This window comes from Copadichromis virginalis, linkage group LG23 (genome assembly GCF_057382275.1).
Source record: "Copadichromis virginalis isolate Kocher_CV1m ecotype Utaka linkage group LG23, C_Virginalis_male_GT1.1, whole genome shotgun sequence".
In the NCBI taxonomy this organism is placed as follows: Eukaryota; Metazoa; Chordata; class Actinopteri; order Cichliformes; family Cichlidae; genus Copadichromis; species Copadichromis virginalis.
This window is the reverse complement of record NC_140639.1, coordinates 37,553,623-37,566,488: the sequence shown is the minus strand read 5'-3', so window position 1 is coordinate 37,566,488 and position 12,866 is coordinate 37,553,623. Positions and strand designations below refer to the sequence as shown.

The following is a 12,866-nucleotide window of genomic DNA, read 5'->3' as shown; positions in this document are numbered from 1 at the left end:
TCTTGGCCTAAGGTGCTGGACAGTGGCACCATCCAGGAGCTGGACTGTCCTTTCACTCTACTGCAAAACAAGGAGGGTGCTCTCTACAAGATGGTGCAAGAGATGGGCCAGGCTGAGGCAGCGGCTCTGCTGGAGTCAGCAGGAAGGTGAGGTGAAAAAGAGTCCCCTTAAACATGGCTGAAAAATCTGCATCCACACAGTTTCCATGCTTTCCAGCTTATGACAGCAGCCTGAGCAAAATAATTTAGACTTTTCTGTGGCTGCTACAACCAGGTGAGGTCTACTTCCAACAAGTCTCTCTCACACCCAAACAGAGAAGTTAAACTGTGACGTGGAGTGAAACACTGGAATCAGCTGAACTCTTGCAGCAACCTCTGAGCACCGCGAGCTCCTCCTGCCTCCAACTGTGTGCAACGACTGGGGCGTTTGATGTTTTTTATGCTTTGATCTTATTTGATCTGTGTCTGTTTTTAAGTTATGTTGAAATCATAAATTATGGTTACATTGTCACATGTGAACAAGCTACTCTGTAAGATCTGTAAGCTTCAGAATTTGACCTTGAATTCCCCACCGTTATACTTTTTGTACACGAATTTTCATAAAGTTCATGTAATTTGTAACAGTCCTTGTCTTCTTGACTTGACCAAAGATTTGATTTCAGTATTATATCTTAGTAGCAATATTTGCCAAAAAGCAAAAACTACACAATACACCAAGACAAATGTTACCATGTGAGATGTGTGGGCCTTTTATGTAATATTTGACAAAACAAGCGTACAAAGTTGAAATAACTTAAACATTCAGCAGACAGCTCACACTGCTATTTCACTTTCCTCCCTGGAAATGCTTCAGTCAGCATTTAAACAACACAAGGAACAAAATATTTAACACTGAAATCTTGTGACGCTTTTTTTCCAAGTCTTTAAAACATGTAGTTAAAGAGATAAATGTGAAAAAAATACAGAGAGATCTCTGCAGAGTAAGAATTTGGTCGTTACTAATCCTGAACAATAATATCACTTTGATCTACAAGTGATTTACTTCCATCAGTAAATTAAAGCACTTGGGATTTTAAGGATTATGTAGCCATTTAAAAGCTATTTGTGCAAGGCACCAGAATGCTGAGCAGCAATTTAACACGTGAGAGATAAATAGGTAGTGCTCTACATCAACAGTTCTCATAGCCCTGATTTCTGGGCAGTCAGTCTGAGGAAACAGCTGCACTGTGTGGCCACATCAGGCCCAGCAAATCAATGCTGTGCAGGTCACGTCCACCCCGTCTTACGCCACCAGCAGCGGATCAGCGCTTTCACCAGAGACTGGAGGGGCTTTACAGCCCAGGGATCTTCTGGAGGAGCAGCAGCAATTCAGTGCCTCCCTGAGCTTACAGAGCGGTCTCAAAGATAACCAAGTTCCCGTCTGCTGTTACTGCGTGTCCGTTTGACAGGCTGGGGCGGCTCCTGCTGTCGTAAGCCTGGAACGCATAGTTTACAAATGTCAGTTTACAAAAAGAGATTGACTCAAGTTCTTCACACTTAACGAAAACAAACTGACCTTTTTAGCTGCCTCTAGAAGAGCTGCTGCCTCCTGTTTGCCCGTCTGCTGCACCATTTTATAAAAAAAGTTAGTGGGATCCTGCAGCAGGGTGTACGGCTCATCATACGCATGGATCTTCCCCGCATCTAGAACCTGGAAACAAATAGTTCTGATTATTGCACAAAAGTAAGAGCAAAGTATGAGTTTCAAAGTAAAACTAATAGCTTCTTGACTTGAATCTGGCATTTTTCAGGCTATGAAAGAAAAGCTGCTAAACCCAGAAAGCCCGACACTCCATCCACATACAGGGAAAGCAGAAGCAGCTCTCAGCAAAAAGCCATTCTACTTTTTACCTTTGCATTAGTTGTTTAACTACTACCTAATTAGAGGTTTTACCTAATTAAGTGGCATCAGTGTCAACGATTCAGGACTCACCAGTATACGGTCGCTGTCTACGATGGTGTTGAGGCGATGAGCGATGGTGAGCACAGTGCATTCCCTGAATTTATCTCGTATGGTTTTCTGAATCAGCTCATCGGTCCTGCAGCCGCAGAAATAAACGCTTCTGTTAGTGTGACCTTTAGATAAAATTTACTATCAGCAAACAACCACCGATGTGTCAAAGTAAGTGTTATCAGCTGAGTAGTTTCTGTATCCCATCATGCTGCAGTACACAAGATATTCTTCTGTCTAACAAGATGTTGTTCATACACAGTAGGCAAACGTCATCTTGCAGTACCTCGGGTCCACATTGGCTGTGGCCTCATCAATGATGAGGATGCGGTTCTTCCTCAGGACAGCTCGTGCCAGACACACCAGTTGCCTCTGGCCCACACTGAAGTTGGAGCCCGACTCAGCCAGGGCAGTCTCCAACTTTCCAGGGAGCTCTTCCACCACAGACTTTAGCTGCACCTGCAGGAATAAAAAAAAATAAAGCAGCTTTAACTACACTGTGTGTGTCCTCTATAAATAATTCCTGCTCTGTCGTCTTTTTACAGTTAGTTCCACAGGGTTCTGTACTGGGACCAATCATACATGCTTCCCTTAGACATTATTAGAAGCACTGCTATGATATGATACGCAGATGACACCCAGCTTTATTTATCAATCAAGACAAATGATTCAAAAACAAATAGTGTGTCTAACCTGACACTGACTCAACCTCCAATAACACAAGGACTCATGTTTGATCAGGGTATGTTCCTTAGCATCTACATTAAGGACTGCCTTTCTTTTCTTTCTATTAATTTGTGCAGTACCTGTAAAATTAGAAGCAACCTGTCTCAAAGTAAAGCTGGAAAGCTAGTTGGTGTATTTATTTATTCTAGGCTGCATTGCTGTAAAAGCCTAAAAGCCTTCAGTTGATCCAGAATGCTGCAATCAGTATAAAAGAGAGACTCCATTCTTCACATATTAGCTTCTCTGCATTAAATTTGAAGTTCTTCTTCTTACATATAAAAATCATGAATAAGACCTGTTAGTATCTAAATATCCTAACAAAGATTAATATAAACTATAACATAATATAATTACTGCATAGTCATCTGTTTTGACAACAATGTTACCCACAGAGATGTCCCGTGATGCTAAGAGCACAGCTTTAGCACATTTGTGCCATTCACTGCCTTCCCATCATAGGCCATAAGGGCTACTCTGGGTAACATCACCCTCAGAGGTATTTGTGCAATAAGAGCTGCTGGGTTCCTCTGCAGGTGGAGAACTGTGATAGACAGTGCGGTGTTATTGTTACACTGTGACAGCAGCAGATGTAGAGATGTGACCCAAAGCTGACAATCCCTCATTATAAGCGGTTGTAAATGCACCACAGGAATTAAAGAGTGCAAGGATGCAGAGAGTTGGAACTGCACAGTTTTTCTCAGCTGAAAGAGGGAGAGACAATGTGTGAAGGATGCTGATGATCCTCTGCTCTGAAAGTGACACAATTAGGAATAGGATCTATATAGAGCCCCAGACAGTCCATACATGGTGCAGGTTCCTGGCAGCTCTTTTCAAGGCTGATTTTGAGGTCAAAATCCTTGAGGTCATTCACCACCACACTGGGATCTCTGATTGTCCGCTCCTGGCTCCAGGACATAATTACATAATTGCCTATGTAAGAGAATATCCTCATGCAATAGAGACAGCAGCTCCTCCACCCTCAGTCATCCTGAATGGGACAGTTTGATGCTAGTACGCTACGCTCTGATGAGCCAACCTGACATATTTCACAATATTTCTGTTGTATGGTAAGATAATAAAATAGTTTGGCAAGTATTCTGCTTCATCATACAAGAATTAAAACTCACACACTACTGATTCTGCCGATTGTGAGAGTTACTGACCTCTTCCAGAGCACTCCACAGTTCTTCATCTGTGTGTTGGTTAAATGGATCCAGGTTCTTTCTCATGGAACCCGTAAACAGTACCGGGTCCTAAAGGGGTGGGGGAGAGTTGGAGAACCCAGAGGACACCAAAATGATTAGATTTTGTGGACTATTTGTAAACAGAACAGCACAGTGACTTATTTCGACATATCTGAGTGAATGTCCTGCTGTGGCAGGTAAAAGTTTAAAAAACCTAAATGGCACACATGGCAAACTGTAACCAGCTGCCCTCCTTTGGTTTTGAATGCATCCTACAGTTTGCAAAAGTTCTGACTGATCACAGCAAAGAGCTTTGTGGGAATTGAAATGCTGAGAGCGTTGAGGAGAAAATGTTTGCTGGACAGCTGATTTTAACTCATTACTGGTAAGCTGGTGAAAACAAACAAACAAACAACAAAAAAACCAAAAGATGCAGTGTTAAAACTACACTCGTATAATTGTTTGAGCAAATAATTCAATTTTATTTATAAGCACCAAATCAAAGCAGTTGCAACAAAGTGCTTGTGCACTTTGTTGCAACACTTGTGCTTTTCTCACAGAGCAAACAGAAGTGACTCTAGAGTGTCAGAGCAGACTGGGGCTGCTGATCCTTTCTTAGCTTTAAGGATGTGCCCAACTAGTAATAATTAATGTCACTTATTAGCCAAATATTTCTCATGTCAAAGTAACAAAGTCATAGTAGACGAGCTACGAAACAAGGCAACAAGAGTAGCCAGATGCTAGTGTTGTGTTCTGCTAAGAGGTCAGCTATGATGTTGTACCTGAGGAATGATGGACATCTTCTGCCGCAGGTCATGGAGGCCGATCTCAGAGGTCACAATACCGTCGATGTAGAGCTTCCCCTGGGGCTCTGCCAGGCGGAACAGAGCCGAGACCAGAGAGCTTTTCCCGGCTCCTGTTCTACCCACAATACCAACCTGACCCACAGGACACAGAACATAAGCTTTGGTTTGACAGCGTATCACACAAATGGCTTCAGGTTCTTAGAAACAAAACAAATAAACCTTGATGTCTGACCTTCTCTTGGGGTCTAAACATGGCTTTCAGGTTGTGCAGCACCTGAGGTCCGTCAGCACTGTAGGAGAAGTTGACCTGGTCAAAAGTCACCAGGCCTTTACTTGGCCAATCAGGAGGAGGACGTTTCTGGGTTTCCCAGGGTGCTTCACTCTCCAGTTTAGTGTACTCTACTACTCTTTCCACTGATGTCATCTGAGGACAGAAACGCAGGAATGCACATTAAATCAGGATCAGTCTGTGTGGTGTAGTCAAGAACACAACATGTAATAAAACTATTTGCATACAAGTTCAATTTAAGAAATAAACAATCAGGTAAATCTGAAAGAATGGATTAATATCTAGAATTACACCAAAAATTTAAGAAGATACTGCCCACCACATCCTCCACATCCAATCAGCAAGTCTGCAACTCACAACTCAGTGTTCAGGATGCTTCAGTCTGCCACTGTTTCTGCAGGATTATTTTCCTAAGCTACTTTTTCTCCATGAGCTGCTTTTCTCAATGAAGGAGAACTGCCACGTGAATCAGACGGATGTTATAGAATCATTTAGTGTGTCTACTTGGTATCAAGGAGAATGCAGGTATTATTTATTATGGACAGATGCCAGAGAAACACCAGTACAACTAGTGGTCTATTCATGCTATTCATGTGAAAGAGCAGAATCCCAAAGCTTAACCCTTTGGACTCTTGCAAAATAATAATGTCCATTCGTCCTCTTCTGCTTATCAAATTCAGGGTCACGGGGGGACTGGAGCCTATCCCAGCTACCACAGGTCGGGAGGCAGGGTACACCCCGGACAGGTCGCCAGGTCGACAGATAACCATTCGCACTCACATTCACACCTACGGGCATTTTAAATTCACAACTAACTTCATGTCTGTGGACTTTCGGAGGAAACTGGAGTACCCGGAGAGAAACCACACAAACATGGGGAGAACATACAAACTCCTCACAGAAAGACCCCGGCCTGATGGTGGAGTTAAACTCAGGACCTTCTTCTTGCTGGGAGACAACAGTTCTAACCACTGCATCACCCAAATAAATAATTTACTTCAGACTCCTAAAAATTTTTGATCATTTAAGTCTGCTGACAACACAAGTTTAAGATGCGTAGCACACCAGGCAGAAATCATACAACATCAGGAAAGTGGTCTCAGATTCACCTCCATGTCAACAAGCCCAACAACCATAAATATAAAACAAAATGGCAAAGAAGACTTTTGATGTTCAAATGACAGAATAAATACAATCTTTGGACTATTTCTGGAAATTAGTGAGATTTATATGGGAATAGCAAAAGCTCAGTATGGACAGAAATGATACAAGCTCTGGAAATAAAAGAGACAGTGAGTATCTTACCATGTTCTCCACCTCTGCACTCTGTCTGACACCCCACTGGAACATGCCCATTAGTGTGACAGAGTAGCTCAGAGCCAAACCAACAGCACCCGCATCAAGCTCTGACAGGAGCAGGAAAACAACCATTTTACTAACACTTTTAAAAGTTAAACGGCAGCAATCACTCAGCATCTGCTGGACTGCATATACACTGTATTGCCAAAAGTATTCACTTAACTGCCTTCGCAAGCATATGAACTTGAGTGACATCCCATCCATTTAATTTAGAGGGTTTAAAATTATGCAGCTTCAACTCTTCCACAAGGTTTAGCAGTGCGTTTTTGGGATTTTTGATCATTCTTCCAGAAGTGCATTTGTGAGGTCAGACACTTATGTTGGATGAGAAGGCCTAGCTCGTCATCTCCACTCGAATTCATCCCAAACTCACTCACACATGTCTTCATGGACTTCATGGACGTTGCTTTGTGTACTGTACACAGTCATGCTAGAACAGGGGGCCATCGCCTTGATGGCCCCTTCCTGAATGAAATTGTCCAAAATGTCTTGGTATGCTGCACTAAGAGTTTCTTTCCCTGGAAACAGTCAGATAAGTACCGTTCTCAGACTGGACCATCGGCTTGCCAGATGGAGAAGCTTGATCGTTCATCAATTTGGATGGGTAAGCCTATACTTTTGGCAATATAGTGGATAACCGGCACACAGCTGCCCCCTGCTGGTAAGCGATCGCAAACAGCAAGACTAAATCAACAGTAAAATTAGTTCTCTCACTGTCTCTGAGCAGCAGACAGCCAAAAGTAGTGATGGTAACAAAGATGGAGCAGATGCCATCAAGGCGGACAGCAAACCAGCGAGAGGTGGTCAGGAACAGGAACCAGGCCTCTGCACAGGGAAACAATCCATCACAGACAGTTCAAAAACATACAATTTTTAAGTTCTCTGATCATAATATGAGCTTCTATGTGCCAAGCATGAAGAGCACCTGAGTGCAGGTCCTGATGGGCATCAAAGACTTTCTGGAAGCGCTTCTCTTCCCCAAATGCTCGGATTGTCCAAAGGCCCTGAAGAGATGAGGACAAGTGGGAGAAGACTGGACTCCGAGCTGAGGACACAGATGAGTCAGAAGTTACCAATAGGTTAAAGAGCTTCAAGTTTTAAAGATATTACATATGCAGGTTTTAAAATGAAAAAGAAACAACAGTAGCAGCACGTGTATCTCCTTCTTCACACACTGTTGTACTGTAGGACACTCACTGGTGGACTCCAGCCGTTTAACATTTCTGGAGGTCCGCAGAAAGTAGCGACGCAAATAAAGAAAGATGAGAAGGAGGGGGACAACGGGGATAAGGATCCAGGGAATCACTGACGCTGCAACAGCAATGACCCCAAGTATCTGGAGGAAGATCTGCTCACAACAGAAAAACACATCAACATTAAAGTGGTTTGTTCTTGTGCCTTTTTCTTTTTGAGTGTCTTTAGAAAAGAAAAATGAATGTTTTACAGAATGAGAAAGTATTTTCATTAACTTGTGCATTGTACTTCAGCCTTTCACTTTAGTAACAGCACTGTCAGTTTTACTCATTTTATTCTTCAAAGAGATCTTTGACCCTCTGTTACAAATAAGAGCGTTATCTCAGATGGGCATCAGTAGGTAAATGTTACCAACCTCAGCAAAGGGCAGTGCCACAGCGCTTACACTTTCGCTTTACTCACCAGTGGCAGCACTGAGTACTGAGTGACTGAGGCAAGCTCAAGGAACATGTGACAACAAAGAAATTCGTAATATTTTGTCCAGCAGCGTGTAATCAGTGTAATGATTAGCTTCAAAGTTAAGAGCTAAGGGCTAATGAGTTATAAAGCCTGGACCTGAGTGAAGTATTTCAGGTACTGCATTGATTTCATAGTGATGGGACAGCTGCTGTGAGTTTAAATTGCCTAGTTATGGCATTTTCTTCATAGAATTTAGCTTTCACTTTGGAAAACTACCCAGCAACAGATGAGCACATGGTAAGATCGCTTTTCTTCTTAGGTTGTTGAACTGTTGATTTGATTCTATTAAGACTTGTTACCGTTTTTTTTTATTGGACTTTAAATGACTTTTATTGGCTTGAAAGTTTTATTATCATTACAGTAGTGAGTGCTGCTGTTACTTCAGGGAAATACTTCCCTACCTTTGCTCTGGACCTGCTGTGTTTATCGAAAAGAGCGTGGAGGCTACAGCTCCACCATAAACTGTCACTTGTTATGATCTTCATTGCAGCTTTGTCAGTGGTTTAGAAAAGAAAAATGCTGCTGTGTCTTTGCTGAGAAATCTACCCTCACCTGAACGAAATCTGCAAACGTCACTGGCATGTTGGAGTCCAGCAGCCCAATGTCCTTTGAAAATCTGTTCAATACTCTTCCTGAGGTCAGACAAGAGATAATTATCACCACACTTTGAAACCAGCTAGAGTAAGATTAATGTTTAGTTTAACTTTCCTTGCCTGTATATAGGGGGTCATATGATTGTTGGGTTTTTCTCTGTATCTATGAAGCGCCTTGAGGCGACTTTTGTTGTGATTTGGCGCTATATAAATAAAATTGAATTGAATTGTATACTGTGCCCCCACAAAGATGGCAAATGGAGTAAAAGTAACCACAAAATTCATCCATCCATCTTTACCCCCTTTATCTGGGTTATTTGGGTCACACCAAGGTATGACTGAGTTCCTGACCCTATGTGTAAGGAAGAGGAACCTCACCAAACCTCATCTAACCCTGGGGCCTGGCCAGCTTTTTTGTTTGTTTGTTTTTTTACTTCAGTGGCCTCAGCCACAGTGATGGATGGGTTAGCTCCAGACTCTGCTTCCACTACAAAAAGTGTATCAGCAGGATTGAGGACATCATTTAAGCAGATCAAGCATCCTACCCAGGGACTTGAAGAGGGTTGGGTATTGTGCTGACGTGTCAAATGTGATTTTACACATAAGCATAAAATGACAGTCAGGACCTGTTTCTTGACTCAAATGCACAGGGAAACAACCAGACTCATCCATCCCAAAGCACAGTTGCCAAATTGGGGATACCTGTATACCCAACCTGCCTGTCACCTCTCACTGAGGGCAACCCAGGACTGGTACAATGTCCAGCCCTCTCTAGACACCAGAGCAAAAGCTATGAGTTCATGTGACCGTGACTACACCTAGTTCATATTTCTCAACCTTAAGCATTAGCTCAGGCTCCTTCCCCAACAGAAAGGTGCCATTCCAAGTTCCTAAAGCCAGATTTCTCAGCCTGCCCCTGACCATCTCCCCTCCGGTGAGTGGTTGGCCCACACGAGCACTACAGAATTCCATTTAGAAGTTTTTGAACTACAAAATTCTACAATTTACCGACTCTGGCTTTAGAACGTACAACACTAAAAATTTGCAAAGTTTTGCTTACCAATCGGATTGATGTCAAAGAAGCGCACGGGTGTTTGGAGTATAGCGCTAAACATGCGGTTGTGCAGAGACTGTGAACACCTCACTAGCACATTGAACAGCACCAAATTCCTGCCAAAGCCAAAGATTATGGTGACTGCAGTCAAACCTGGAAAAATAACACACCATAAAACACCAGTGGAGTAAAATCAGAAGAAATGCAGCGCAGTGTAAATAAGAGAACGCCTTTACCTCCATAAATTCCCAGGTAAAAATCCGTGTCCAGCTCTTTGGTGACATTTAGTCCATTTGTTGTGATGTTAGTCATGTTACTGCTGGCCATTAGTTTTTCTTGCTCATCAGCCCTAAACAGTCAGACATGAGTATAAACAGACATGTAAAAGCTGCAGTCTATGAGGAAAACGGCAGATTGAAGATACTTACCAGTAAGCTAGCCACCAGTCTTGCATGATGTATGCTACCTAGAAGATATAAAAGCCAAAAAAATAATTTTTACTGCTTTATATTACACATGTGAAATGCATTCAACACTTATTCTCACTGAGCTAACATGTGGAAGGCGAATTACAAGTGCAGGTGAGTCTTTGTGTACCTGAGCCATGATGTTAAGCAGCACAACAGCCAGCAGAACCACAATGTTGGCCCCAGCTGCCAGATACTTGGCATAGATGCGTATTCCAATGGTTCCCTGAGCTCGAGTCTCCTCTGCAAATGTCTGAACTTTCTCCGCCTGCGAGGAAGTCATCAGCATGCAGACAAGTATCATGATCACTGGCCGTCAAGTTCCCTGTGTTTAACTTGTCAAAATGAAAACAGACTAAAGCAAACTAAGCTCAAGTTGTGTCAGTTCAGCACGCTCTGTATGTTAAAGACCATTGGGGAAGGGGAAAAGAAAGAAAAGCAAACATGATATTAAACTAGGGATGGGCAGAAACGACCCATTTCCTATAAACAACCCTGATTTTTTAAAAACTAGGCTGTTTTTACTGATAATTATCCACTAACCGGTAACTGGTCTTCATCTTTGATGGACTGGACAGAGGAAGTCTGGGACAGCACTGAATTTTGAGACAGAGTTCGAGTTCTGGTGGGGGTGTCATGATGAGGCTGCTGTTGCTCCTCTTCCTCCTTCTTGAGAAGGGAGGTGAAGTCCAATCCAGACTGCTGAAGCTCCGTGTAAGTTCCCTTTGCCACCATGTGACCCTGACAAACACACACACATATCACCAAGTGTTAGGAAATTGTACAGCTGTGTTTTACAGACCTATGGCAGCACCACCTCCTCATGTGAAACACACACTTTGTAGTGTTTGGAAATGTACTGCGGTTTACATCTTCAAAGTCCTGCGAGTCACCCAGATAGTCTGTTGACAGTCAGCTTGCTTTGGCAGCACTCAGTCTTGTTTGTGCTTTTCTACAAATGGTAGTAGTGTGGCTGAATTTCAGAAAACATCTCCTGAAGAGACAAAGATAAATCCCTGCAGCCCCTTCAGTCTATGATCTAATACAGGGGTGTCAAACGTACGGCCCGCGGGCCGGATCAGGCCCGCAAACGGGTTTAATCCAGCCCGCGAGATGATTTTGTAAAGTATAAAAATGAGCAGCAATTTTTCAATAAAGAAACTGTTGTTCCAATTGTGTCCATTGGATGGCGCAATAGCAATTGTGAGCTACTTTGTTTTGCCCGCGAAATTTAAACCTGATCTGTTTTGGCACCCTCATTGCCCCAATATGTCTCTGTCAAAAAAGAGAAAAGTGGATGCAGAGTGTTCCAAGATAAATGGTCATCCTCCTCACGGAAGTGAATGGGAAAGCTGTATGTTTGGTGTGTTCCCAGCATGTTGCAGTGCTGAAAAGAATATAACCTCCGTCGCCACTATGTGAGTCTTCATGCCGACAAATATGACAACTTTCAAGGACAGCGGAGAAGAGAGAAGGTGAATGAACTGTTGGCGGGTCTGAAGAAACAGCAGTCTGTGTTTACTCACAGCCGAGACATCAGTGATGCTGCAGTGAAAGCTAGCTACCTCATTGCTAACGAAATTCCACTAGCTTCAAAACCATTTAGTGACGGTGAATTTGTAAAAACATGTATGATGAACGCATCGGAGATTGTGTGCCCTGAAAAGCGCCAGGCCTTTGCAAATATCAGCCTGACAACAAACACAGTTGCTGACAGGATTTCTGATCTTTCAGCGGATTTGGACAGCCAGTTGAAGCAAAAAGTAAAGTCATTTATTGTGTTTTCAGTTGCAATTGATGAAGGCACGGACATTACAGATGTTGCACAACTGGCAATTTTCATCCGCGGAGTTGATGACACATTGACCGTCACCGAGGAGTTCGTGGAGTTGGTACCGATGACAGATACAACGACCACAGCTAGGGTTGCCAACTCGCTGAAAAATAAATAAGGGACACCTCGTGGCCAGGGCCGGGCAACCCAGTTGTCTTCACCCTTCCCAGTGTGGTAGCTATTTTTTTTGTGTGTGAAATTATTTTTTAACCATTTGACTTGAATTTGATTTAAGCAGATGCATATTCTTTGTGATATGACCATATGGGAAACAAATGATCATTTAGCCATTTATTTTTAGCTCAAAATGACAACATTAACACAGTAAAACAGGTCTCTTTCTTAAACAGAAGCCTGTCATGCTTAACTTTTGAGAATATAAGTAAATCTTTCTTTAAAAGAACTCTGTCCTGCTTAACTTAAAATTATATAAATTAATAGAAAGCAATAGAACAAAAAATATTCCTGTAACTGTGCACATATAGTGCATATAGTACAATTGGCTTCAGTTGAGGTATTATTTCAGCTTTTCTAATGCTAATCAGCTGCTCCTGTTTGTAAACCCACTTGTTGCCATGATTACGCATCTTAACTCATCATCATTATTCATCTATGTATTACTTTTATGTATTAGTCATCTATTTGTTGTAATCATCTATCCTTGCAGTTGTTTATTACACAAAATAAATTATATTATCACACTTCTGGCCACATAGCGCTGATATTCACTGCACATGCCCATAATAACCTTAACCAGAGGGTTTAAAAAAACAAACCAATGTTTACATACCATATCTGCTTCTGCCGTGGCCTGGTGGACAAAAAAATGGTTAAGGGTTCCCTGAGCTTTCA

At 42.4% G+C, this 12,866-nt stretch overlaps 2 protein-coding genes across 2 annotated transcripts in view; one reads left to right on the top strand and one right to left on the bottom strand.

The window, feature by feature from the left end:
- The window catches only part of LOC146681547 (ATP-binding cassette sub-family C member 4-like), a 22,633-nt gene extending 21,908 nt beyond the window's left edge, over positions 1-725 (top strand). The window contains exons 30-31 of the mRNA XM_085448783.1: positions 13-146; positions 315-725. Coding sequence (XP_085304909.1) covers positions 13-146; positions 315-330 — 150 coding nt within the window. The 3' untranslated portion in view covers positions 331-725. The remainder of the gene's footprint in view (positions 1-12; positions 147-314) is intronic.
- Positions 725-12,866, bottom strand: LOC146681546 (ATP-binding cassette sub-family C member 4-like). The gene is made up of 18 exons (XM_085448311.1): positions 12,805-12,866; positions 10,724-10,921; positions 10,311-10,448; positions 10,142-10,179; positions 9,950-10,062; positions 9,720-9,866; positions 8,619-8,698; positions 7,551-7,701; positions 7,279-7,398; positions 7,068-7,178; positions 6,300-6,400; positions 4,938-5,129; positions 4,682-4,837; positions 3,879-3,968; positions 2,276-2,448; positions 1,972-2,077; positions 1,555-1,689; positions 725-1,474 (listed from the first exon to the last, which is right to left on the bottom strand). Exons 1-18 carry the CDS (start codon positions 12,805-12,807, stop codon positions 1,385-1,387), a joined length of 2,142 nt encoding a protein of 713 aa, XP_085304437.1. The 5' UTR covers positions 12,808-12,866; the 3' UTR covers positions 725-1,384.